The sequence below is a fragment of the Falco punctatus genome (genome assembly GCF_963210335.1).
Source record: "Falco punctatus genome assembly, chromosome: 3".
Classification (NCBI taxonomy): Eukaryota; Metazoa; Chordata; class Aves; order Falconiformes; family Falconidae; genus Falco; species Falco punctatus.
In genome coordinates this window covers 113,226,527-113,254,467 of record NC_137582.1, presented here as the reverse complement: position 1 = coordinate 113,254,467, position 27,941 = coordinate 113,226,527, and the positions used below count along the sequence as shown (strand labels likewise).

The following is a 27,941-nucleotide window of genomic DNA, read 5'->3' as shown; positions in this document are numbered from 1 at the left end:
ATTCTGAGACAGGCTTCAGCGACCAGCTGCTTCTTGCCCTGCAGTTCAAAGACACTTGCTCCAGGCCCCTCTGCCAGCAGGCACTCCAGCGCTTCTACCAGCCCTGCGAGGCAGACGGGTTAAGGCTGCGTGCTCTGCCACTGACAGCGCTGCTGCATTAGCACAATGACTTCTGCCGACAAAAAACCCAGAAAGTATGTTCTTTACTATATGCAAAGGTACACTCAGGTATCCCTTGGGAAAAGGTATCCGTGGGGAAGCATTTCAGAGCCTAGCAGCTCCACAGAGGCCAAAACACAGCACCGGAGGTATGACCTCAACTCCCCACTATCCCCAGGCTGACAGTGACCTTCAAAGTTGAAAATGGCTCCCCACGTAATTTCCCTTTGTTTAGTCAAACGGTACGCAACTCTCCACCTTTTTTGAATGACAGGGCTGGTAAAGGACTTATGACTGATGATAAATTACCATCCACCAATATGTTAAACGAAAAACTTCACCAACAATTCAAGGTCAACAGCTAGTTCAAGGCCATTTCCATGCTTTTCCTGAATATAACAGGCTCTTGTCTGTGAGCTTTCTGGGGCAGGGATCTTATTTTGTTTCCACAGGATTCAACACAACTTCTGCTGCTAAACCAAGCAAAGGGCATCTTCAATAAGCACATCCTTACTACATCTTGCTCTTTAAGACAAGAGCAGAGTACTTTCTATTCATCACAAGTAAGCTTTTAAAAATGAGGTAAGCTTCGTCCTCCGTTTATAAATATACACAGTTATTTGCTGCAGCATATTGACGCAAATTAAAACCCATTCAGATCTGCCAAATTTTAGTTCTTCCTCGCTCAGCGGTAGGGACTCTCCCTTCTCAAAAGGTCAGCTGTCTGAAAAGCAGGGGAAAAGCACAAGAAAGACAGCCGAATGGCAACTCCACTACAGCTTAGCTCTCCCAGCATAATTAGAAATTCTAAAGGCTGAGCTAGAAAAATTAAGTGTTAAGGACATTTATGCCCAGGCATAGAGGTAAGAGGAAAAAAAACATTAAGATTCCTGGCACATGGGAATTCTCGTGTTCATGTGTCAGACAGGGATGGGCAGAAAGCAATTTACAGCAGCTGGTAAGGCTTTTTAATACATTGGTGCATCACATCACACAACTGAGCCAACAAATTCCCCCACCCCTTGCACTCCCGATCGCTCTGGATTCTGCAGTGAAAGAGCCAACTGGAAGAATCTGCAGAGGTTTTGCAGGAAGCAGCCTCTCTCCCATGCCCTGATCCAAATGTTTCCGGTCTGTGGGAAAATGGGCAAAACTTAAATGCTTCACCTTATTCAGAAAGGGAAAGGATACCCCGATTCCTCACAGGAACAGGCGTTACCAATGACCCTCCAACTGGGGTCCAGTAGCAATTTTTAAACTCCCTTTGGTATAGGAGACCCTTCCTCACACCACGTCTGTATTTCTTTACTCATAAAACCAGACCTCTTGGAAGAAAGAAACTTACATGTGAGTTTGCTGCAGTACTAGGTAATACCCATGGAGCGTGTCATTCCCTAAGGGAGGGAAGAAGCAGCACATACCAGTTTAGAAGTAAGTTACATCCCCAGAGCCTAGCGTGTGGCCCGCTGTTGCGCTACACTACATTGGCCTTCGCAGCACCAAAAGCAAGAGTTAAAACAAACTGTAGACATATTCAGATATTTAAAGGACATCTGCTTTTTACAGTTGGGCACCAGGCACAGAATCCATGACCTTCTCCAAAAATACATGCTGTCAGTTGACCTAATCTTTCTTAACCATTTCTATACCAGCCACTGGAAATAGATAATGAAATGTCAGAAACAACAAGCAAACCGCCATTTAGGTCCCACTTGCTAAACATGTGGTGAGGCAGTGTCATCTGAGGCTCTTGGCAGCAGTGCTGGCTAGAACCACAGAGGATTTGGTATGGCATATCTCTGTGCAAGCTCATGAGCCCCAAGAGCAGGTACTAGGAATAAACCTCCTTACGTTTTATAAAGCTAGTACTTTCTTAAGACATCTTACTCATAAGAAAACACAGTCTAGCAGAAGCAAATATCCCAGGCAGCCCAAAATGCTAAAACTCTCTCTGAAATCAATATGGCAACCAGGAAAAGATCACTGCTTTCCAGACAGAGACCGACATTAAAGGAAGAAACCAGCTGGAGCATGGTCTTTTACCAGACACAGCGAAGTCTAGATTTCAGAGGCACTGAATCTATGCACTCAGGCTTTTCAGTCACACTTTCTGGATATCTATCATGTTGGATTGCTGTAGGCAAAGCACAGAAGTTTAAGGTGGTAATGGAGGTCCTATGAACCGCAGTTAAAATCTAATGTGTACTGAGGATGCCTGTCCAGGTGGGCAAAGCAAGAACTGCTAGGGCAGCACAGGATGTAAGGGGACAGACAGCATAAAGTACGTCCTGCCTCCCCCAACCCTTGCACTCTGGTGTTATTTAGCCTTTTGCAGCTTTGCATCCCATTGCTCAGCACTGACAGGTTCTTTGCCATTACTTTCCTTACAGTAGCAAGTGATGAGTTATACCTCACCTGAAGACATCACCAGCTTGATGACACTTCAATACAGGGACTACTGTTTGAAATGCACAAGTCTTGGATTTGGCTCATTTTTGTCTTCTATAATCATTCTTATTTTCTATATTTGGTAGAGAGTCATCATGGCAGGTTTTCAAGGAGACATGAAGAAAACCCTTTCAAGAAGCTCTTGTGCCCGCTACTAGAAAGCAGAACTCCAGAGCACACACCTGCTTCCCTGCAGTTCCCATGGTTTCACCACTTGTGCCACCTTTGGTGAAGTCTGTTCTGTTCAATTTTACAGAAGTTGTTTGGCCTTTTTCTTAAGGCAGAGATCAATATTCTTTTATGCTGATTACCCCTCCACAATGCCCATACATTGGAACACCCTGTCACATTCATTATCCCTTGGTGACTTACATCAAGCCTGTTAACCCTGCTGCTTTTATTTTGTTCCTATTCCACCAGTTGGAGTGGTTCTTCATAAATGCACAGACTTATGTGTAAGTACTTTACAAATGAACTTAAGTCTCTTTGTTCGTTAACACAAGGGAAACAAAGCTAACAAAGCTAACGTAGTATTAGTGGGCTGCATAAAGGTTGCATCACAGCCACCTGAGTTTCAGTTTCAGTTTCAGTGATTTACACCATGCAAAATTCAAGGTTTCAGCCTTAACATCTATGACTCCTCTTGTGTCTTCAAGACTTGGTGCCAGAGATATCGCTGATGAGAGATCGGAAAGTTTTACCAAATTTAAAAGAACAACTTTGCAACTGAGGGTGTCTAGGGGCTTGCCTTTACTATGACCTTGCATTGTGTGACCTTGAGAGATCACGCTTTGGCCCCAGCTCCCCTCCTCTCTGAGGAGGATAACACTTACCTTTCCTACAGATCTGACTGACTTTTCTTAGTCCTTGTGCAAGCGCACGATAAAAAAGCCACCACAATTACAGATCTAATCAATGTAAACATACACTACTACTCTCAAATAAAGTTGCAGACACAAGTAAATGCCTCAGCGGGGACAAGGACACCCTTCCTGGTGTCAAGAGACATCACTGAAAAAGGGAAGTCAAATATTTAGTCATTTCAGATGCTGCTAATGTTGTCCAGCATTAACTCCACAGCAGCAAGGATCTAACTTGATACGTGCTGTAAGGACTGACTGCTGAGTAGCACACACACACACCCCCGCCCCGACACAACATCGCATCCCTATCTGCAGGGATTTCAGCACAGCTGACTTCACTGCTGTTTCCACAGAACTGATAATTGCTCAAACTGCATTTTTCCCCTTGCCCCATTCATTCATACAGGTACCAAGACTCTGGAATTGCTAAGAAGACACATTTCAATTAATATAGATATTTTTTATACCGGGAAAATGCAAGTGGTAGCAGACAGTTATGTACAAGAGATTTTTTTTTTTTTTTTTTTTTACTTTATAATTAAAATTTCAGCCCTCATGTCATTAGGAAATAGTGTTCAAACCGCATGTTTCTCCAGAAAATGCAAGTTAAACTTCTGCAGTAAAAGGCTGTGCTAACACATTTCCAATGCAAATTGAACTTATGAAGGCTGTAGAAATGTATTCATGCTTGGAGGTCATGAGAACACTTTTCCTAGATTCACAGAACACACTTTGTAAGCTGAGTTCACCAGATACAAGGACACGGACTTCTGGGAGAAGGGTGCTGGAACGGCGGTCTGAATCTGGACGTTTCAAGAAAGAACTGGGGTTTAACTGATTGCTTAAAAAATCGGAGGTAAAGGCAAATCAGTTGGGGATGCAAACCCCCTGATTCCTGCTGGCAGCTCGGGAGAGCTCAGGAGAGCAGGAAAAGGGGAATCCCTGGCTGAGGCTGCTGCTTTGCAGATCACTTGAAGGAGAAAAGCTCTGGCACTACTGCACTCTTAAAGCTGCAGCACCCAATTTCTCCTTCGTCCTCCTGTGTCCTGCCACACAGCCCCCAGATTCTTTGGGGGGGTGACAGGGAGCGAGAGCCGGGAGGCAAGCTGAGCAGTGCCAAGGAAGGGGGAAAGGAGGGGAGATGCAGAAAGTTTCCTTCCCCCGAGTGCTGCATCAGCAGCAAGTCGGCGCGTCCTGATGCACTTCTGCAAGGCTCTGCAGCTCAGCACAGGGCTCGGACTGCAGCACAACTGCACCAGCCTCAAGGCACTGAAACCCACCACCTGCCTGGGGAAGCATCAGCAGAAATCACGCAAAACCAGAGCTCCTGACAAGTAATTTTAGTGGGTTTAGTTCTGATTGATGTTTTGTTTGGGGGTTTGGGTTTTGGGGGGTTTGGTGGTTTTTTGGGGTTTTTTTTGGTGGGTGGGGTGGTGGTGGTTGTTGGCTGGTTTGGTTGTTTTAAAAAAAGCAGATTAAAAAAAGACTTCACTAATTCAGCCTCCCTCATATTGATCCCAAGGAGAATTAAAAAGGCAAAAAGGAAACAAGCCAAATGAAGTTTAATTAGCAAGCACACATCAGAAGTTGGACTTTTTCATCTTTTATCAATTATAAAAGACAACCCTGCAGCAGGAAGGACCACAGCCTCCCTAAAAATGCCTCCCTTCCTAAAAAAGCATGCAAAGACCTTCCATTACATCAGGTTAGGAAACCTGCCCTCCCTCCCTCAGAAGTTCTCTCTCCTTACCCCAGATCCACTCTAGAGCTCTGCTTTCCCAGGGATGAAGCGTCGTCTGGAGCAGCAAAAGTTGCAGGCTGCTTCTCCGGTGAGGGAGGCAGGACCTGGCATAAGTAGTGTCAGACGGGTCCTTGCACTGAAGTGATGCTGGGAGAGCCCAGAGCTGTTCAGACAAGCAAAGGAAAAAAAAAAAAAAAAAGGGGGGGGGGGGGGGGGGGGAGTTAAAAAGTCTTAAATCCCTGACACTGCAAGAACCCTGATCCTATAGGATTGTTTCTAAAAAGCAAACGCTCACGCTCTGTACAGCCGTATTTCCTGACAAGGTGCAGACTGAGCCATTCGATTGCCTGCTGGGTTTTCTCACCTGGTGGTGTTGCTCTTGCAAAAGCAAAAAATAAAGGCCAATCGGACATCTGCAGAAGCCTCTCAAACGTACTCTGCTCCCACCTGAGCTAGTCTAAATTTGGGGTGCAGGCTGGAACTTACTCAGAAGTCGGCAGCAGCTTCTCAGGCAAAGAGAAGCCTGGAAGATGCAGGGAGAGCGCTCTCTAACTTTGATCTATAAGGGCAGGGGGTGGCAAAAAGAACAGGGGAAAAAAAGCTGGTTCTCCATGGTATTGCTAACACCAGTCTTAACCACATCAAGAATTCAGACAGTAGCTGCAAGTATAAATATTAAATTTTTTTAAAAAAATATCAAAAAGCTCACACCTTCCACAAAGATTTAAGAGATCTACTTTTTTTCCTAATATGCAGAACAGCGGAAAGTCTGATCCAAAGACCCTATCATTAGCTTGAGCAAAGCTATGTTGTTTTAAACGAGCTCAGGCCTAGAAAAGCTTTTTGCCCTGTGTACATGTAATTCTTTCATCTTAACTGGTTTGACAGAATGCACAATTTGTCCCTCAACTATCCCACTGATTAAGCCATTGGAAGGCTGCCACTAATGAAGCTGCATAGACCCCTGTATTTCACGGTGGATTCAGCCCCTTTTCATGGCAGAGATTCAACGAGCACCGAGACAACACACACCAGTCCATTTTCCCTCCATTTCATGGAAGTGAGAGTCAGCACTATGGAACAAAAGAATTTGTGTCCAGACGAGAGACTTCTCCTTACATCCTAGAGTTACCAATTGCTAATGATTTCTGGTTCTGTTATTCTAGTCTCCAGCGCTGAGTGACACTTGAGGAAGGGCAGTTTAAGCTCAAGGTTACTGAAGGATATTGCTAGGGGACAACTGAAACAGGCAGCATTTAAAATATGTGGGCAAGGGCTCTACAGCAAGCTGGCTCTGGAACCAACAGTTGCACAGTAATAGTTTTGAAACATGTTAATTTTTCATCCACATCCTTCAATGCACCATAGCAAAATGCCAAGTGTACATCAGGGTCAATCTAAATTTATTATTGCCTTTTGGTACCACCCTTGAAAGCTTTTAGATCAAGTTTTCAGATATGCTGATTATCTGCATCCAGAAGAGTCCTGGCACTGAGTGGAAAGCCTTTTTCTTCCTTTTCACCCCCATTGCTTTTCCATTTGGAGATTAGTTTTTTGACTGGACCAGGAGGTGAGATGTACTATATGCAGACCAAGATCTGCAACCAGCATACCGGTCATTACCACCCACTCAGCAGAGGTCTAGCCTAGGATTCAGGGGACTGGGTCAGTTTTTACTTCTTTATACTTGTTGCATGAGATCGCGTACTCAATTCTTCTGGTTTTACACCACCACAGAAAACCACAGAGACACAGAGCTGGGTATTCAGCTTTGTATTTATAGTTACTTGTGCCTTGCTACCAGTGTCGCACTGCTGCAGCTACTGCATGGCAGAGTTAGCACTGACAGGCAGGGTGTTCCCAGCATATGAAAGCCCACTCACTACCTCTGCAGGCCTTCAGCGACACCTGGGACTAACCCGGGAGTAGGCTACAACCAGCAGCAAGAAGAGATGCCCCTGAACGTCAAAATATTTTACTGAAATTTATACAACTCTGCAAAGGCTTTGAAAACACTGATTTACTGGAGTGTTTCACAATACTTCAGGGCCACTTGCTCTACAAACCAGAAACACATAGTTAATCTGTAGTAGATGAGAAAAAACACCCCTCTAGTGAAACAACGCTCCAACGCAGAGCCTGCATGCAATATGCCAAGGAATGCACTGAACAGCACATACCATCCCAAACTCTGCACCAATTTACTGCTGCAATACAGTCCATTAATAGTAACATGGTTATGCATTTTGGTGCATTTCACTTTGTTATAGGAGAACAAATACGTTATGATGAAGGATTTTCTTTTTAAACTTTATCAATCAGTCTAATCTTAATGTGGCACTGAGATAAGGACAGAGGGATATATTTTCAACTCTGCTTTTCCATTCACCTGTCAAATGCTCAGAGAAAGCCTTTTGCTGTATTCGTGCAGTTCAGCTGTTTTGGAGTGCAGCAGTTCTGGGCTGATCGGCTTTCTGACATGAAGTGCAACACAGCTCTGTTGCAGTGTTATGCCATCAGATACTGCCCAGGCTGCTATTTATATTGGAACATAAAAGTGGTTGGTAGACAGTGGTTTTGCTTTTATTAGTTTCCAAGACTTCTTGGACAGAAGAAATAACCCTACTGCAATGGTTCAATCCATATCACTCAATATAAAGGTGGACACTGGTACGCAGTGTTGCACCATCCACTCCAAACAACAAAACCCAAGGACTGCAGCTGTGCAAGTCAAAGCAAGAGCTAAGATATTCCTAGACTAGGAACCCTCCATGTATTTGAAGGTTCCCTCTCACAGGTGTGCTATTTATATACTATTAATTTTTGTGGTTTTTTTTTTATCTAGGACAATATGTCCAATACTAATTAATTGGGAAACTGATTACCAGAACAAGATCTATTATTCATTTCAGAAGCTCAGTGTGTCAATCTTTAACCAATATTTACTTAAGATACAGCAACCGTTAAACTCCAAGTACATTTTGGGGAACTTCAAGTAACTCAGTGATTATAGTGCTACCTGCATGCCTATCTCCTGTCCTCCTTTTACATCACAAGCCAAGAAAAGTAATTTTCTTACTTGCCAGGCCCTACAGAGTTTGGAGAAAGCCAGCATTGTTCAGTGGACAGAGTGCTGCCACAGTGCAGCCAAGCCTTCAAAGGCTTGCAGTTTCAGTTCCTGAGCGCTCCAGAAGCTGTCAGAGCCAGGCAACCAGCAACACAAGTTACCTGCCTTGTGCCTCTTTCTGGAGTAAATTAACTAGTTATGATACAGACTCAAAACTGCTGAACCAGTTTGGATCACATTGAGAACAGGTCATGTTGGAGAACCAACAAGGAAAGATGATTACTCTTAACACCAAGGGCAGAGAGGTGGCAATCACTTCATCTGTGAACTACCTCTGCCTATCTTGAGGAGATGGACTAAAATCCCTCTGTTCAACAATGGGAGTCGTTGCTTCATGATTTTCCAACCCCACCCCCACCCCACCCGATAGGATAGGTACAACTTAGTCTTTTAGTTAATGCACCAGGAGGTCTTCAGGAGCTCAGTAATGTCTTCAGCTACTGAAAACTTAGCAAAGCTGCCTGGCTTCCTTCATCCTCATGCACAAAAGGAAGATAGTATTTCCCTCCATTACAATGAAGAAACAGCATGTTTAGCTTTGTCCCATTTCCATCTTCATTTAGTCCAGGACTGAGCAGGGGACTGAAGGCAACCTGTCCCAGTGCAAGACCTTCCCTGGGGAACATGCCAGCCCTGTCTTTAATGTGCTGATCAAGCTGATGAGAGCATCACTTTGTTAGAAGAAAAACCAGGCACAGGTTACTTGATCGACCAGTTCTGTTTTAATTCAGGGACACTACTTGGTGAAGATCAGCTCTCCTCCTCTCCACCCCCTACCTCCTTTCCCCTTGTCCCTGCTTTTATGGAGTATTTGTGGTGCAGCTGCACACTGATTGCTGAGGGATGGCAGACTGCATCATTACTGCAGCGATGCTGCTGAGGGACTCATCTAGTCTTGGTGACAGAACTTCACAATGGGATATTAAGTCATGTTTTAGTCCCATGACTGGCTCGGGATAGCAGCAGAGGGGCAACAGAGTTAGCTGGCTTAAGACACTTTCCTGCCCCACTCCAGCGAGGCAGGCATTCACTGGGTATGGTTTCTACAGCTTAAAAGCTACAGTTTAAAGAGGAAAGTCAACAAACAATAGAAACAGAAGCTTCTAAGAGGCAGTGTTACTCTAATACTCTCTCTCACCTTTGAGTATCTCAGCTTTATTTTGATGCTAAGCTCTCTAAGAGCCAAGCTGTTCAGACAGAACACCAGAGCAGTCAGGTCTTGGGAACATCACCTGCCATCACTACAAGGGGGCTCCTGGGCAGATCTGTTTTCCAGCCTCTAAACATAGTTTGTCTGGATGCACAGAGATGGCATTGTTTAATACCAAACAGGTGTAAGTACTTAAATCTAAACTTCTTAAACTGGATTGGAGATTTCCCATTCAAGGTTTTAAGTGAGTTCTCTTAACCACAAACTAACTTCAAGCACAACTGCAGCTCCAGAACTCATTAAGTAGCTAAGCCACTGACTTGCCCCAATAGCTGTAACAGAGCCCCTCTTTCTTACTTTTTCCCACATCAGCTGATTTTTACAGTCTGGTTTTCCAGAAGCCACAAGACAATTTTATTTTCTAAGAAGCCCAGCTGCTGTACAGCTGTTCTTCATTGCTTAACAGCAGAAGTTAACAACTTTGAGTAAAGTCATGTGAGCCCGGCAGCCTAGAACTTCAGAGCTTTCCTGGGAGCTTGTCCCCCCAGCATGGTGACTGACTAAGCCCCACCAGGCTCTGCAGCAGCGTGACCAAGCAGCCTCCCAACTCATGAAACAACACCACACAAGAACTGAGGAATGATAAAGCATCCACAGAAATTATTCAGTCTTTCACAGCCACATCTACAGTTCATTGGCAGTAGATGCCTTGACAGAGGCTAATAAATTTGGGTAGATACCAGGCAAGTTTTCTCTAAGATTACTTCATCAAAACTTGCTATACTGAAGTACACCTTACCTCTTCAAAGCAGCATTAACCCCATCCTGGCTCATTTTCCCCTCCTTACACCTTGACACTAGCCTGTGAATACAACAGCAAAGGGCAAAAAACTCCCACTGCATGAAGCTCATTTTCTATATTGTTTTTTCCTCTCCTGCCTAAAGAACCATTTGCTATGGAACAGGTTTCAATTGCTATACCAAAACACAACCTTCACCCAAGGTTTACAGGCCAGAGTATCTCAACTGATAAGCTGCTCTCTTCAGCATACTATTTCCTCCTTTGAAACACCATCTTTAAACATCAACCAGAACAGCTCTCTTTCCTGCAGAGCTTTTATATGCTTGTAGAACACCTGGGTCCTTAATGCCCCTTCCCTTGCTAACTACCTTGTATTCCTTTATTGGCATCACATGTCTCATCTGTCACACTGGACCTACTTCCCTTAAAGGGCCATGCAACGAGTAAGTCTGAAAAGGCACTCACTGCCAAAAGCACACTCTGATGCTAAACCATCATCCTGATAAAATCTTACTTGCCCCAAATTACGAGATGATAGAGCTCCTTAATGAAACAGCTGAGATATTTTTAACATGGTCAAAAAACCTATTTTATCTTCTGACCTTCAGCTCAGAAATAGCTGTGCTATTTTTTTCAGAGACTTCCAAACAATGACTGCATAGAGAGAACCACCCCCCTTGCCCCCCCCCCCCCCCCCCCCCAATTTCAGCCTCAATATTTAAAGTTTGGCATCATATGACTAGCTGAATAACATGGTCTCTCAATAGAAGATGCTAAACAACTGCTGCTACTCCCAGTCCTGTCTATAATAATAACAGGCTCAAGTGACCAGGACCTCAGCTGTTCATCTCATCTAATGTGCCAGAAATATACAGCAGGGAGATCTTAATTTTAATGATTTCTGCTAAAGTAGATGGCAAGCCCCCTTCTTTGGTTCTTCCAGAACCGAAATCAGACTACAAAAGGGAACTCCCATTTACTTCTTCTTACACTCTGCTATACACAAACAGACCTAGAGTAGCTTCTGAGAGCTAAGCAAGCTTTGTCCTCGGGTCATTAATGGGTTAAATACACAGCTATGGGATATAGCACTGATTCCCCTAAGCTTCTTGCTAAACGTACGGTGTAGTAATATCACACAAAGTGGTAAGGGGAGATCTCTGGAGCTGGATTATTTGCCCTGCTGGCTCTTTCAGATGAGTTAATTACCCCTCACCGAGTTTAATTTGTTAAATTTCATCACTTGAGTTAAACGCTTGTGATCTACACTCTGTGCAGAAACAGGGCCACGGTTAGAGGCATGCAGACTTTACCCAGCCCAGAGCTGCATTAGTAACATGGTCAGAATCATAAAGCAACGTGTAATGTGAAGCAGGGTAGACTGCAGTCTCCCTCGTCCCTAAATTGGGCCCCTTACCCTGCAGAGAAACCTAGGTGCTAACACTGTGCCACTCTGCAATCTTTGCAATACCATGAAGTGTCTTCATGGCACACACGCTGATGGAATAATCTCCAGAACAGATTGGTGAAGAAGGTTATGGCATCAAGAAATTATACTGTAAGTATCATTCAAAGTTATATCACAAATACAACGCGAGGCTTGTCCTATATGTAATGTCATTGCTAGGTGACTGGTCTGAGCAGCAAGGTACCCCAATTCTGTTTGCAGTTCTGCCAATGTGACTCAGTTTCCCCATCTGTAAAGGAGTTGTGGTAAAGTCTATCTAATTGCGTCAGGTAATTTGAGACCTTTGACTGAAACAGGCAATAGGAATGGTGTTTAGTCTTGCCATATAATGTGATGCCATTTATTACAGATACAGTTACAGCTATTTAATGTGTAAATCTGCTTTACAACTCCTTGCTGTTGCCATACAAGTCATGGTTTGCAAAAACACAAGAGTTTTCTGATGCCTTAAGATGGTATCTGTGAAGTCTGTCTGGCCAAGGCTCTTAACAAACAAGTTTTTAATATTCTTATCAGTTTTATTTGTTGCTTTATGGGGAGTTGACGGAATCCATAGCTGGAGCCGTGGTGTGGCAGTGAGCCCAATGCTAGCAGAGACCTCGAATCTGACTTACAGCCTGCATAGATCTTGGGAGCCAGCAGCTATAAAGATTTCTGTATATTAACATACTTAGTGGAGCCAACTGCGGAAATGCCACCTGTGACATCGTTCACCCCAGTGAAGTCGAAGGCAATGGCCGAGCTCCTGGCAGCTGTGTGTTGCACCAGGACAGCAGGTCAGAGCTCTGCGGGATGCACCCTGGGGCCGGCGGGGCCTTTGCAGGGTTTTGTTCTCTTCTATTTGCCACCCATCACCCTGCCTGCCTTTCCCAGACTTGGTGTGTCTAAAAGCATGTCAAGCTGAACCGAAATGCACTCCAGCAAGTTCACAAGGTGCGTACTTTGTTTAGAGAACAGCACAGGAGTTGCAGATGCACATGTATAGTGTGCCAGGGTCACAGGAACTTCAGGACAGAAAGCAGTGCACGGTCTGTAGGCAAATATACACACACATGCGCATGCTTATATATGTATATAAAAAAATTAGACCAGCCAATGCAACTGGAGAAAATAGAGACTTCTGGTTGCTGAAACTCCTGGCCTCCGGAGAAGTCTTGGTCTAATGCCGCACGATGAACCTCTCCAGCCCAAGTGTGCTGCAAGAGAGCGCACCACACACCCGTGCACGCAGGCACGGCCTGACGCAGCCCCCAGGTATCGAAAGGCAGCGAGCCTCGGTGCCCAGGGCGCGGCTGGGCTGGGCAAGGGGGGCCGCGTCCCCCACCAGGGAGGGCCTGCGCCCCCCGACCCCCCGAGCCCCGCCGTTTTCGCCCCTCCCGACCGCCGCTGCGCGGCAAGAGCCGACGCCAAACGCAAACTGTCGCGGCGGTGGGAGGAGCGCCCCGGCAGGCAGGGCGCTGTGCCGGGCCCGCCCGCCGCCGCCCCACTCGCGGCTGCCCGGGGTGGGAGGGAGGTGAGTGGGGGGCGGCGGCGGGGACAGGGCGGGGGGCGGCGGTCGCGGCCCGAAGCAGGCGGCCTTCTCCCGGACGGTGCGCTCAGCAGCGAGCAGCGGCCTCCCCGCCGCACGGAGAGAAGCCCCCCGGTCCGCCCGGTGCCCTCTCGCCCCTTCTCCCGGGCGGCGGTGTGCGCCGCGGGGCGAAGGGCAGGGGTCGCTGCCCCCGCCCCCGGCGCTCCGGCCAGCGGGCGGTGCGGGGCCTCCCGGCGGCGCCTGTGGGAGCGGGGGCGGCCCCCAGCCGGGGCTCGCTTTCCCGCGGCGGCCCGGTCACGCTCCCCAGCCGGGGCTCGGAGGCGCGGCGCCGGGCCGGTTCCGTGCAGCCAGGCCGGGCCCCGCTCCCGCCGCCCCGCCCGCCGGGAGCCCGGGGGGGCCGGGCCCGCGCCCGCACGTGCCGAGAGCCCCGGCGGCTCCGCCCTTCCCGCGCGGCCGGCGGGACCCCGGGCCGCGCTGCCGGTGGCCGCGGCTCCGCCCGTGGGCGCGCGTTGGGGGCGCAGCGGCGGCGCGGCCGTTGCCGATCGCTTCCGTGCGGCGGGGGGGGCGCGGGCGGCGCGCGGCCTGCGGCGTCGCTGGGTTGAGCCCCGGCAGGGCGCGGCGTGGGGCGGGCCCCGGAGCCCTCTGCGGGCTGCCCCGGCAGCTGCGGGCTGCCCGGCGGGGGCTGCTGGGGTGTTATCCTCTCAGGCGAGCGGTGGCGATTGTCAGATACGAAAGCAGTAAACAAACGCGTCCGGGTTCACTGTGCTTGTTCTGGGCAGCGTAGCACAATATTTTGCAATTAGGAGTGTTGTGAAACTGGTTTTCAGCTGGCCTGGAAGTACATGTGACAGTGTAGCTGAATCTGCCAGGAAACTACTTGGTTTATTCATTCCTTTCCTTGGGTACGTGGAAAAGAAAGACCCACCCAAACCCTTCCCGTTCCACCATAGGTACCCGCTCTTCAGCTGCGGTCTCTACCGCATCACAGTAACTGCAGCCTGCCAAGGTGCAGTGGGCAGTATGTCAAGCTTCTCTAGGTTTCCTGGAACAAAGGTTGCTCAAGCAAATGTAAATATTAATTTATTGCACTGAGAAACTTTGTCATCTGCATTATAACCCCACAGTGGGGGAAGGAAAACCAAGCCTCTGCTTAAAATGGTGATTATTTATACTGCAGGCAAAACTGTAGGAGCTGCACTCCTGGCCCTCTGCAATTGCCAGCACGATTTGCTGGATTCTTTAAGTGGGTATGTGGAGCTTAAACAGCACAGCGAGAAGGGATGGACGGGAGGCAGTCACAGCGGAAGGCTGGGGAGAGGTGATTCGAGGTAGATTTACAGGCTATGATAAACCCTGTTGAAGCCCTCCAGAGAAGAGCAATGGATGCTGGGCTGTCTCTTGAGGGAGCAGTGTGACCCGTGGGGAACGTTGAGGCTGTCTCCTTGCACAGTGGCAGAGCAGAGAGGGCTGCAGCTGTGGTCAGCTAACCGGTGCTCTGCTGCTGTGTGATTTCCATGCAGGAAACAGGGAAGGAGAAGCCAAGGAATCTACACAAACTGACCTTTGAGAGGGAGGCCAGGGTGCCCAGAAGGCACAGCAGCATTGCACAAGCGCTGTCCTGCTGTTTGGGGGGGGCTTACTAAGTCTGTCCCCTTCTCACTACCTCGGATTGTAGTCCGGGGAAGTGCTTTCATCTAAGAGTTGGAGTGCGGGACTGCTCCTGGGGATGCTCACTAGGGTCTCAGTTGGAGACCTTTAGCGTCGATCTGAGCTCATGTGCAAAGCAGAGGAGTTAGGAAGGCACTCTGGAAGCAGGAGCTGCCACACTCCTGCCTGCTCACAGGCAGCAGCCAAAGGGTTTAGCACAGCCAACGTGTATGGGCTGAGAGCTGGGATGTGCTGGGACATTGCTGGCACAGGCGCATTCCTTTTTTCTCTGCTGCAGTTGGGTCTTTCCTCCCATTTACCAGAAAGGGAACAACCTGCCTTATCTTGCTTGCTCACCTGACCATTGATCAGATGGTCTGCCATACAGTCTGTTGCAGGAGAAGAGAGATCTGTGCTCGGGAGGGGCTGTGAAGAAGACAAGTTTCCAGCTGCTTTTGCCACTGCAGTCTCTGTAAAGCTCCTGTATTGCTCAGGTGAGTTTGCTCGGGAGAGAAAAGTGAGATTTATACAGACCAGTTCAAGCTGCACATAGGGAGAGATATGCAGACGTTCCTTGTTTTGATTTAGTTACCCTCATCCTTTAGCTGATTTAGATCCTGTGTTGGTTTAGCGATGGAAGCTTTTCTGGGAGCTTTCCAGGGGGAGAACCAGTCAAGAGCTAGGACGGCATCTTTATTTCATTTCTGCCATTCAAGGGGAGCCAAGGACCAGGCCTTGTGCTCCAGGCTAGGAAAAACCATCCTGAGTGAGACTGGGCAGGTACATTCTAACAGCTTTTGGTCCTAGGGCATATATAGAGCTATAACTGGAGCAATGGAGCCAGTGGTATATGTCTTACAGCTGACTGTGAGCGTGTGAATCTGATGAGACACTTTTCTGTCTTATCTCTGCCTGCAGAAGGTTAAGATGATCGTGTTCATTCTCATATCCAAGATCCATTTCTCAGTTATATGGTCATGAAACTGCCATTTTAAAACAGTGTAATCATATGACTGCAACTGCACGGTTATAGAAAAGCCATGTACCTTTTCCTCTTACTGTCAAAAAGTGGCTTGTTTTCCTACACAGGTAAAATGAGAAGTTACAAATTCATTAACCAGAATCAAAAGTTTTTGAAGGAGTTAAGTCTGTGCTCCAACTAAACACGACTTCAGAAAATGAAATTAAGAGAATAAGATAGCTGGTGTAAGAGCTTCTGAAATAATACTTGGGGTAATGAGAACAGCTCAATGGTTTATTCACTTGTTCCAGATTGTCTCTCTTGAGATGTAAAGTCATTGCCGTGTTTCTAGGTATAAGAACTAAATGTCTCATTTCCGTCATTTTCTTAAAAACAACTTTGGTTTGGATTAGGGAAATAAGAATAAGCAAAGGGGCTTTTTGGTCAGGGAGGCCAGCTGTTACTGGCTGCAGTGGTTAGAATGGAGAAGGCCAGGACGGGTGCCGGCGTGTGCTCCTCATTGATGGAAAGCTGCAGTAGGCAGAACACAAACCTCACGTTGTCTCCTGGCTGCATGCACAACCATCGTGAGGCAGTATCTAGGCTGGCTCACGTCTAGACTCAATTTTAAGGACTAAACTTCTTCCCCATTTGTTTTATCAGACCATTTGTCTCCCAGTAGCTCATTAGAAGCTAATTCGGCTCCATCCATGAGAACTGTGGTACACAAGAGTCACTAAAGGGCAGTATATTAAAGAATAGCCTGTGTACTGAAACTGCCAGGGGTTGTGCTTGTCTCTGAGCTGCTATGACAATATTGACATGAAGCAATGCCAAGACAGCATAATACCGTTTGAGCAAAGTCCCAAACGGGAGGTTGTTGAAAGCAGTGCTTAATTTGCAGGCACACGTGTCCATTTGTAGCCAGCTCTGAAATTTGTATTAAAATAGGCTTCAGCTTCACAGGCTGAAAGTGTTGACACCCCTCATTGACTCAGCTGTGGGAACAATGCTTATGCTACAACGACCTTAGGCACATGCCCTGTTCCACTTCTGGTGTGCATGAGGAGGCTGTGGGCTTTTCAAGAGCCCATTAATGCCATGTTTCACATCATGGAGGGAGGAGAGACTGCTGGGTGGAGGATCCAGGCTGGAGTCCCTGGCTTTTCAGCCATGGGAAAGCAGGTACGTTGCATAGTGTTTTGTAGTGATATAACATGGATTGACAGTTTTTCTTTTTTATTGTTGTCCTCTAGTGTTCTGGGGTCTACTTCTCTCCCAAGATGCTGAGAAGAGTCCTATTTACAGTGTTGTTCACGGGAGCCTTGCCATCACTGGCTGAAGTGTCCCAGGGCCACATCTCGGTGGTTTTGCTGGGAGCCACAGGTGACTTGGCCAGGAAGTATTTGTGGCAGGGTTTGTTCCAACTCTACATGGACCAAGTGAGCAGTGGCCACAGCTTCACTTTCCATGGGGCTGCACTGAGAGCTTTGGAACCAGGACAGAGGCTGATGTTTGATGTGCTGAAGACGCTGGCCTGTCCCCCTGATGAATCTCCCAACAGGTGTGCTGTGCTCAAGGACCAGTTCCTGAAGCTGAGCCAATACCACCAGCTGAAGACCGCCGAAAACTACACCGCGCTGAACAGAGAGATTGAGATGCTGCTTCGCCAGGAGGGGCTGAAGGAGGCTGGAAGGATCTTCTACTTCTCAGTACCACCGTTTGCCTACACAGAGATTGCCCGCCACATCAACAGCAGCTGCAGACCGCCTCCAGGAGCCTGGTTGCGTGTGGTGCTGGAGAAACCGTTTGGCCATGACCTGGAGTCAGCCCAGCAGCTGGCTGCAGAGCTGTCGAGCTTCTTCAAAGAAGAGGAGATGTACCGGGTGGACCACTACCTTGGCAAACAGGTGAGCAGCTTGCAGTGCAGAGCCCCCTGCCAGCTTGAGGGACTTAATGGCTGGGAGATGTTGGACGTTAGCTCTGCATCTAATGAGAGTGTTCCCTTCTCAAATTCAGGCAGAGCTGCTGAGCGCGTTCCCGAGCCTTCATTTGCTTATGGAGTCCCGTACTGTTATTCTTGTCCTGTCCTGTGCTGCTGTCCATCATCTTGCAGAGCAGAGGAAATGTGCAGGCTGAAGCAGGGCTTTCTCCCGATAGAGTGTGAGGACCCCCTCTCCAGAGGGAGGCTCGGGTTTAGTGGTGGACTGTGTGTGTGCGTGGAGGAGAGACGCAGAATTCATCTGGTCTTCTCACCAAGGTCAGGGCTTTGATTTCGCTGAGTAAGCAGTGCCCTTTCTCTCTCACAGTTCTCCCATCTCATTACACCCAGGCCTCTCTGCTTAGCTGTGGCTTCTAGAAGTGGTTTTTAATTTGATATGATATGGAGCTGATGGGATGTTAGTTTTGCGGGATGTTTAGGAGAAGGTTTCGTCCTGCCCTGTGCTCCACTCAAGGCATGGAGCACTGGCTGCTGCAGGGAAAGCTGAGGATGTGGAGCTGCATTGTCCCAGAGGGAGTGTGTTAAAGGACATGCCATCCTTGTTTTAGAGGAGGAATGAGATGCCACATTTTGAAAATAGCCTGTTCCAGCTATGGCACTGTAGCCAGATTTTACTCAGAAGGTTGCATGTTCAGCTGCAAGGAGAGCACCTCTACTAAGAGAGGGGGGTTTCTTCTCTCTATCCACTCCCCACTCCCACCCCCCAAAAAAAACCCCAAACAGATGGCTTTAGTGGTGTAAGCATCTCATCTGATGTATTTCAGCACTTCGGAACTGTTAGTCCCAGGATGGTCTGACTCAGCCCTTTGTCCTCTGACAGGTATAAACTGAGTGCCTTGTACTTTGTAGTTCAGCCTTTTTTCACATGAAACCTCAAAATGCCTCAGAAAGACCTTTAATGTCTGCTCTGTAGAGTCATTGGAGATGCTGTTGTACCTCACTGCAGGCTCTCTTGCTGATTTTCTCTTCTCTGACCCAGCTCTGCTGTCTACTGTGTGGCATGTCTGCTGGCATTCCAGAGCTGGCTGCATCCCAGTGCTGGATGTGTCAGTGAGGCAGAGGTACTGTGGAAACATGGTGAGTTTTTGTTGGGTCTTTGATTTTTCCCTTCACAGGCTGTAGCCCATATCCTGCCTTTTCGAGATCAGAACCGACAGTTTCTGGATCCAATTTGGAACCGACATCATGTGGAAAGAGTGGAGGTTGTCTTGAAGGAAACTGTGGATGCTAAAGGTTGGTGAGGCGAGTGTGCAGAGCTATGGTGAGTGAGTGAGAAGGAGAACTGGCAGGTTCATTAATTGTGAAAGTGGCCCTTGAGGTAGAGCTGGTGCAGGAACAAAAGAAAGCCAATGAATAATACGTTGCTCCCTGGCAATACAGAGGGACTGCCGTACACTTCCTATGCCAGGGACTGACTCACTTCCAGGTAGTGTTGCTGCTTCCAAGCAAAGATTCCCATTGCAGTTCAGCTGGGAGCAGGGGCAGAATCCCCCACCTTTTTTTGCTGCAGAGCTTTGGGGGCATTGTGCACCTAACTTTCTATCACAAATCTTGATAAAAGGCACTGGATTTGGAATTAATGCAATCTAAGGCCATTTCAGTTCAGTGCTGCAGTCATCTGGTTGTAACAGCAACCCTTTTGTATTCCTGTCCTGTTAGCTGCCAAGCTCATACTGAGTATACATTTGTACTATTCTCTGGAAGATGCTCTTGCATCTCTTGCCTGGCTGTTACTCATATCAGCTAGTCGGTGTCAGTCCAGGTACCTAGGTCACTCTTGTGTTTGCCTGTTTCTTTTCCTTCCTCTCTGTAAGTAAGAGCATTGCAGAGAGAAAATCCAGGCCCAGAGTTGCTAGCATGGGTCTCCTGCTGAAGGACACGGCTGCAATCTCTCCCTGCAATGCTGCAGCATCCACTCTGCAGTGCTCAGCATAAAGCACCCTGGGCTGGACTGCCACCCACAGCATTTCTTGGGATGTCAGGTGCCCTCAGTTCTGCAACATCAGGATTGCTTCTCCACTTGCTTTACCTCCTCTTCTGTCTTCCTCCTCCCTCCCTCCCTTCCTTCCTCAGCCACAACAAACTCAGCTAATGCAATTTTATCAAATTTGGAGTGATCTTTGGTTTGGTAGCCCAGACCTCACCTGTGCCTGTTTGTGGGAGAGGGATGCACTGCAGAGAGGTTTAAGGAGAACAGTGTTGTCTGTGTGTAGCCCAGCTGCACCCTGTACGCTCCCCACTCTGAGAAACTCTGTAATTTTTCATTTGATATCTTCTTTTCCCTGCGCGGCTTCAGCTGGCAGCCTGGCTCCCAGCAAGTCTGCAGCATTGATTACGTTAATGAATGTGCCTTTGGATTACAGCAAGGGAGATAAATGTATCAATCAATAGGGGAAGCCTATGGCCATGATGTAGTCTGCAGTGTGCAGCCTGCTGCTGCTGGACTACTGAAGGGCATCTGTTTGAGTCCCTTTATAAGTGCATGGTCCTTTTTTCCCCTGTTCCCACCTGCATGAGGAGTCAGGCAGGGAAAGAGAAGCAAAGCTTTGTGCATGAAAATTTGTCTCTCAAGGGCATGGCTCAGCCAGAGCCTCCTGAGGACATGAAAACCAGGGGAAAAGAGACAGTGAAGGGCAGTGCTCATTGCCCGGCCCAGCTTCAGCTCCTTCTGCCGGCCTGGTGTGTAGCTATAGAGCTGCTGGGGTCCCTGCTCTGATGCCACTTTCCAGCTACTCTATCAAAGCTTTTCTGTAGAACTGGACAGGGTGTGGAGTCCCAGGCTGAGGTGCTGTGACCTGCGGGACAGGAGTGTCAGGGTGAGGGTTATTACAGGGACCCTGCGTCATGCTGTATGTGGGAGGTTTGAGCTGGATATTGCTGCTGGTCACTGACTGCAGCTTCTGAAAGCACAAGCCATCCCAGAAAGCAAAGCTGCCTCCTGCTGTGTGCACTCGGGAAGTATCAGGCGAGAGCATTACTCCTGCTGGGTTTCGGCTCTGTAAGCACCCAAAAGTAGGGTTATGTCTGGCTCTGTGGAGGACAAGCAATCCTGTGGGGAACCTTTTATCTTTACTGTAGTAGCAGGGACTTTTTGGAAGCCCCTGTGCAGGGAGAGAGAAGGCTTAGAATCATGAAATTGTAGAATGGTTTTCATTGGAAGGGACCTTTGAAGTTCGTCTAGTCCAAACCCCCTGCCATGAGCAGGGGCATCTTTCATGAGGCCAGGTTGCGCAAAGCCTCATCCAGGCAGACCTTGAACATGTCCAGTGATGGGACATCCACAACTTCTCTGAGCCTGATAGCTCCAAGTTAATTGTTGGGCCAGGAGAAGAGGAGCTTGGTGCAAACCAGCTGGGGCTTGTGCTCTTTGTTCTCCCAGCACACATGTTATACATGCTGAGTGCAGGGCTGCAAGAAAACCACATGGGTTTACTGGCACCTTACCTCCTCTTTGTCCTCAGGCCGCACCAGCTTCTACGAACAGTATGGAGTCATCCGGGATGTGCTGCAAAATCATCTCACGGAGGCCCTGATGTTCCTGATCATGGAGCTCCCAGCCAATGTGAGCAGGGCTGAAGAGGTTTTGCAGTGCAAGCTGCAGGCCTTCCAGTCATTGTGGGGTCTGGAGAAAAACAGTGCCGTGTTGGGCCAGTATCAGGCATATGCCAGCCAGGTTCAGGAGGAACTGCAGAAGACACGTGACTACATCAGCACAACACCAACCTTTGCAGGTGAGAGTTTGGTTTGGGCCCTGGAAAGGGGAGTAGGCTAGAGCTGAGGAGAGCAGGAGGTGTGAGTCCTTGCATGCTGGTACCAGCTCCATGACTCTGGACCTCACTGCTGACACAGGGATGTCTCCAGGCATCCAGCAGCATGGTAACTGGGAGCTAACAAAATAACGCTGTTGTCATGTTAGTTAACTAATGACCCATTGAATTGGAAGCATTGCATAAGAGCTAAGTCACATTATTCTTGATAAGATCTCCGTTATTTTTAGAAGTGGCCTGCAGACTCTTTTGCCTTTTCATAAAGTTGATTTGCTCTCTGCATCCAAGGGGTAAAGCATTGGCGGTTCTCTGTGATTAGTATCTCCGGCCGTGCTGTGTCTTCTGAGCAGTAAAGATTTTATCAGAATGATATTCACGCTCAGAAACTGGTTTCCTGCAAGATGAAAGGAGGCTAATGAGGTGGATACCCGGGAGGAAGCATAGCAGGGTAGCTGGAGAGCAGTTAGTCCAGGATATCATGAAAGGGCTGAATGTGGAGCAAGAGACACATTGGATGCCAAGATTTCTGGGAGCTATGGAAGGAAAACGATAGCTAGGTGACAGAGATCCCCTCAAATCTCCTTGCTGTTTTGGTAGCTGAGATCGGTGTCGTTTCAGGTGTGCTGATTCACAGCGGCAGCCTGCGCTGGGAAGGGGTCCCTTTCCTCCTCACTTCTGGGAAAGCTCTGGATGAGCGGGTAGGTTATGTCCGTGTCCTCTTCAGGAACCGGGCCTACTGCGCCCAGAAGGAGACTTTGAGGGTGGCAGGGCACAGCCAATGTAAAGCCAAGCAGATCATCTTCTACATCGGGCACGGCGCACTCAACACCCCCGCAGTGCTTGTGAGCAGGAACCTGTTCAGGCCCATCATGCCAGAAGGCAGCTGGAGAGAAGCAGTGGGTCAGTCGGAGCTGCACATTTTTGGACAACCGTTGTCTGACTACTATGTGTACAGCCCTGTGAAAGAGAGAGACGCATACTCTGTCCTCATCTCCAACATCTACCATGGCAGGAAGGACTTCTTCATTACTACCGAGAACCTGCTGGCCTCTTGGGCGTTCTGGACGCCACTACTGAACAGCATTTCCCACCAGCCGCTGCGCCTCTACCCTGGTGGCGTGGAGAACCAGCACCTCTTAGACTTTGAAATGGTGAGTGGGGAGGTGGCTTTCACACTGGCAGAGCCAGTGGAACTGCTGAAACCCAGCAGGCTGATGCCAAACGATTACAGGACAATCCAGTCCAAATTTCGGCACAGTCCCCTGGTCTCAGCGTGGTCTGAGGACCTGATTTCCCAGCTGGCTTCTGACATTGAGAAGACAGCAAGCAGGACTGTGGCACGGTCTGGGCAGTTCCACCTGGCCGTCTCGGGTGGCTCGAGCCCGGTAGTCCTGTTCCAGCGGCTGGCAAGACACCATTATGCCTTCCCCTGGAAGCACACCCACATCTGGCTGGTAGATGAGCGCTGTGTCCCCCTCACTGACACAGAGTCCAACTTCTTCAGCTTGCACAACCACCTCCTCCAGAGTGTCAGGGTGCCCTACTTCAACATCCACCCCATGCCTGTGCACTTGAACCGGCGGCTCTGTGTGGAAGAGGACAGAGGCACGGAGCTGTATGCCAAGGAGATAGTGGCCTTGGTGGCCAATGCCAGCTTTGACCTGGTGCTGCTGGGGGTGGGCACTGATGGGCACACTGCCTCGCTCTTCCCCCAGTCTGAAAATGGCTTGGAAGGGGCTCAGGCTGTGGTGCTGACTGAAAGCCCTGTCAAACCTCACCAAAGGATGAGCCTTAGCCTACCGCTCATCAACAAGGCCAGAGAGGTGTTTGTCCTGATTTTGGGGAAGGGTAAGCACGACATCACCACCCTGATCAGCAGGGTGGGCCATAAGCCGAGGAAATGGCCGATCTCGGGTGTCAGCCCCAGCTCTGGCCAGCTGGTGTGGTATGTGGATTATGAAGCTCTGCTTGGGTGATGCCTTCGCAGTGTCCCTCCTCCCCTGTGTGCATGGCCCTTACAGCCTGGATTTTCCTACACAATGTCCATGTTTTTCTGTTGCCAGCAGCAGCTTCATCTCTGACAGACTTTTCTGACCTCCTGGGAGATCCATGGCCTGCAGTGCCTCTGCCATTTGAGCCTGGAAAGGGGCTCGGCTCAGTGTTCAGAGCTAAGTAGGAGCCAAGAGCCCAGTGCTGCAATTCTGGCTCTGCTAGGGGTTCTGACTGTGACTTTGGACAAATTACCTCACCTTGAAGTGCCTCAGTTTTCCCTGTCAGGCCTTTCTCGTTATTAGTATTTAACTACCTCGTGGGCACTACAGGAGACTTGTTAAATTAAGTGCCTGCCAAATTTAATTTTTTTTTTTTTTTTTTAATTCTCAGGCTAGGAGACAGTAATAACGTGTTCATCCTCTGCCCTGCTCAGTCTGGCTGGGTCAGTGTCGTCATCTCAGTAAAATGATGGTTCTGTGGACGTGGGTCTGCAGTCTGACATGTGCAGCCCATTTGGTGTCAGCCAGCCACTGGCTGTGGCTGTGCTGTCCTGGAAGCGTAGACACCCGCTTGCTGTTGTGCCGTGTGGCCCCTAAATGCTGACACCGATTTGTGAGCTCACTGCAGTCCCGCGTCTTTGCAAATTGCCCAGCAGCAGAGGCTGAGTTTATCAGCAGTAATTTGCTGCTTTCATTAAGTGGATAGCCGATACCACAGGGGATGGAGAAGGAAGATGCTTCGCTTTTTAGGCTGTTAGAATAATGGGGGCAGGGCGAGGAATATGACGATTCACAGAGCTGTTATTTGCCTGCATTGCAATAATTACTGAGGGAAAAGCTTGATGTTCAGAGGAGTTGTTTGGGTTTAGCTAGCAAAGAAACCTTTCTCTGTCTGATTCTCTGAAATGAACTTTTTTCTGTCCTTCAGAATCGAAGCTTGCAGTGTCATTCAGTGGCTTATAAAATTTCTGTAGGAGGCAGCTTTATAAACTATCATCGGTCATTTCATGTTTGCGGATGGTGGTGGTGGGGTTTGAACTCAAGGACACTGACTTAGAAGGGGAGGGAGTTTTCTCTTGTACATATCCCTTTAGCATGCAGAACTAGCAAATTGCATTTCTGACAGGACACCATTAAGCACTTACAGAAATGTATAGTTCTGTTGCTCACAGGAAGGGTTGGAGACATCCAGTCCTACCTAGAGACCCCACTCTTCCCCCTCCTGCTTTTCACCTTCCCGGAATGCTGCTGTGCATGGGAGTGTCTGTCCTTTCATGAGTACCGCAAGTGCTCTGTGATCTTCTCTAATGGGCAATATACAACTGCACGCCAGAGCGCAGCGTTTGGTAGGGAAATCAAGACAGCACAAGGTGGGAGAACCTGGGCTGGTGGTCCGTGTGGAGGCGTGAGCCAAACCCAGTCACCTGGGGTGGCGCTGGGATGGAGCAGACCCACTGCAGGAAGCTGGCAGGTGGACATGACGCTGGCTGCCAGCAAGGAGGATGCCTCATGGGAGCAGAGGCCACTTTTGAGGGGGGGGGGATTTCTCCCGGTCCCTGTGGATGCTGGCCCTGTTTCCGCAGAGAAGTAGCTGTGTGTGGGTGACTGGGTGAAGATGGCGAGGTCTGAGGTGATGCAAAGGCTGAGGGCTTGGCAGGGACCCAGTGCCGGCAGGAGGTGGCATCCCCGACCCTGAGAAGCAGCAGCAAGTTGTGTGCTGTTCTCTCAGCAGGGCTGGGCTGAGGCTGTGCCAGGCCAGGCCACCCTGCACAGCCTCCCAAGGGAAAAATAGGATCCTCAGGAGTCAGGCCTGGGAGTCTGCAGCCTAGGGAAGGATGGAGACTTTGCTTTAGAAGGCTGGGCGACAGGCATTGGCTTCGTGTCCTTCCCTGCACAGGGATCTGCTGAACCCCAGGGACGAAGGTACGGGTGGGTGCTATGGTCCAGCAGCATGTGAAGGGAGGCAGGAGGTCTGCGCAGCCTGTGCTCCCAGATTCCCAAGCTGTTGCCTTTCAGCATAATGCTTCTCTTAATGCAGCAATCAGAATTATTGTCTTCTGCTAATTGCGCAGATAAAAGTGCATGGGGCAAGCTCTAGAGCCTGTTACTCATCAGCAGTCCCTAGGCAAACAGAGCCAGCGAGCACAACCTGGCAGAGCTATGTGCAGCAGGAAAAGGCCACGTTCTCAGGGACTGGCTGCGATTTCTGGCAGGCATTCTCCTCCACCTTGCAGATGGTCCAGAAAAGCTGCATTTACATACTGGATTTGACTAAGCTGAGCTGAGTTGCACTGGTGCATGTTGCTTTGCTTTTGCATGGGAAAGGAGGGGAGTTGTTATGGTGTAGCTTTCTCAAAAGCTCAAACCCAGAAGAGTACAAGTGCCTTAACTGGTCTGGTTTCACAACTGGGATGGCTGGTTATCCATCGTTTGTGGGCATTCGTGAATAAGTTTGCTCCCACCTGTTCCGTGGTTACAGGCAGGCTTACCTACCAGCACAAACACCAAAGGGTGAAATAAATCACAGGGGAAGAGAGTAGCCTGAAAAAGCAGAAGGAAGGTGAGCACTGCAGTTCCTTGCTGCAGGACTTGCTTGTCAAGAGGATATGCTGACAGCGGAGTCTGGAATAAGAGCATACTCCTAGGACTTAACTGGAATAACTCTTCTGGAATAACTCTCTTCATAGATGGGTGCTAGCAAACACTGGCTTCCAAAATATACCACAGTGGCTGAAACAGCTGTGCAGACGTTTTAGGTCTGGTGTGTCCATAAATTCAAACATAATTTTTCATTTTTAAACAAAAATAGCCATGTTAGCTTCATTCCAGTTCTTTTGCATTTGGTGTGAGGGAACAGGTTTTAATGAAAAATTGACCTCTGTGAGAAGAAGTATGTTGTTATGAATGACAGAATTTATTACTGCTTTACAGATGACTCTGGCATTGGTGTTTTCTTATTTCTGCACACTTTCTTGTTAATATTTGGCTGGGACCTTTTGAAATAAACACTGATTTTAGAGAGGTTTATGTGCACTTTTAAATAAGCATGTGGGTTTTTTTCCCAAAGAGCTGCTGTTCTTTCCAGCTGAAAATAGAGTTCATTTGCAAAATCTCTAATAGATCATCCTAAAATTCATCCTAGATTTTATTAAAATCCAGTAAAAGCTTACATACGTTTTCTTCAGTGAATATAGCTGTCTGGGTCGTTTGGAGGGTTTTTTTAGAACTGTGTTTTCTTTTTACACAGAAAATTCCTGTTAGACTCTTTAGTACTTAGCATTTGCCAAATGAAAAACAAGTATTTTTAAACATGTAAAATTTGTGACTGGCAAGAGGGATACTGCGGATGGGAAGAAGGGTTAATCGAGGAGCAGATCTGATAAGGAAGAATGGTAGAAATCCACTGGGCTACAGGCCAAGGGAGCTGTGCTATTTTTGTTTTGTGAAAGCTATTAATAGGAGCTATGCACCTTCTTGAGAGCTTGTATTAACTTTTCTTTGCAAAAGCAATTCCATGGAGTAACTTCTTATAGTCTGTGTCTCCCATAAGTGATATTGATGCCGGTTTTGTTATTTTTATTGCAATGTCAAGTGCATTCCTAGAATTCAGAGGTACGATTATTTATATGTTTTATAGAAAACTAACACTGGAAGTAACTGATTTTTTTACTTCAATTTTTATAAATCAAGTTGTAAAATCTTACTTTCCCTTGAATAAAGTTTTGTGATTCCTTTCATGTTGTGTAATGAATAAAGAATTATATTTATAAAAAATAAATGGTTTTTAATAAAGGTGTCTAATTTCTTTCAAAGATTGGTGGTCATTCTGGTTTTGATCCTGCCCTCTTGGTGAGTGAAGTTTTAAAGCTGTAGTCAATTTTCTGTAGTGTGAAACCATCAGTCTTAAGCGTTCACTGTGACTGTCTTTTTGTGAGTGTGTGTGTATCATCCAAACAAGGCCAGGACTTCAAAACAGATGAACAGCCAAAGCCCTTTTAAGGTGAGAAGATGGAATCACCCAATACTATGCAGGGTCCTGAAAGCGTCAGGCCTTACGAAAGTCTCCACTGATCCACATTTACTCCCTGAGTTGCATTTCCATAGTTACTATCACCATAGTACTGAGTTGCTTAATAACATAGACTTTATAGAGCTGCATTTTAACTATAATCTGTTTGAGATTTGTGAGCTGAGATTATGCAGTTGAACTTCAAGAGCAAGCTGTGCTGTGACTCTGGCTAGGGAGGCACTGCGCGGGGTCCCAGCACGGAGACCTGCCCGCCGGTG

General features: G+C 48.0%; 1 protein-coding gene across 3 annotated transcripts; it reads left to right on the top strand.

Moving 5' to 3' along the window:
• Positions 1 to 80: 80 nt before the first annotated feature.
• On the top strand, positions 81 to 27,466 carry H6PD (hexose-6-phosphate dehydrogenase/glucose 1-dehydrogenase). 3 transcript variants are annotated; one of them, XM_080377934.1, is made up of 6 exons: positions 81 to 13,271; positions 15,322 to 15,427; positions 17,151 to 17,804; positions 19,012 to 19,129; positions 21,358 to 21,627; positions 22,282 to 27,466. In XM_080377934.1, the coding sequence occupies exons 3-6, from the start codon at positions 17,178 to 17,180 to the stop codon at positions 23,637 to 23,639; spliced, it is 2,373 nt and encodes a 790-aa protein (XP_080234060.1). In that variant the 5' UTR covers positions 81 to 13,271; positions 15,322 to 15,427; positions 17,151 to 17,177; the 3' UTR covers positions 23,640 to 27,466. The 3 variants fall into 3 exon arrangements, with proteins under 3 accessions (XP_080234060.1, XP_080234061.1, XP_080234059.1); XM_080377935.1 differs by having other exon boundaries at positions 16,023 to 17,804; XM_080377933.1 differs by having other exon boundaries at positions 15,322 to 17,804.
• Positions 27,467 to 27,941: the final 475 nt, after the last annotated feature.

Coding starts and splice junctions, on each gene's coding strand:
- H6PD (XM_080377934.1), top strand. CDS start 17,178: ATGCTGAGAAGAGTCCTATTTACAGTGTTGTTCACGGGAGCCTTGCCA. Junction 17,805..19,011: donor ACCACTACCTTGGCAAACAG/GTGAGCAGCTTG, acceptor TTCCCTTCACAG/GCTGTAGCCCATATCCTGCC. Junction 21,628..22,281: donor CACAACACCAACCTTTGCAG/GTGAGAGTTTGG, acceptor GTGTCGTTTCAG/GTGTGCTGATTCACAGCGGC.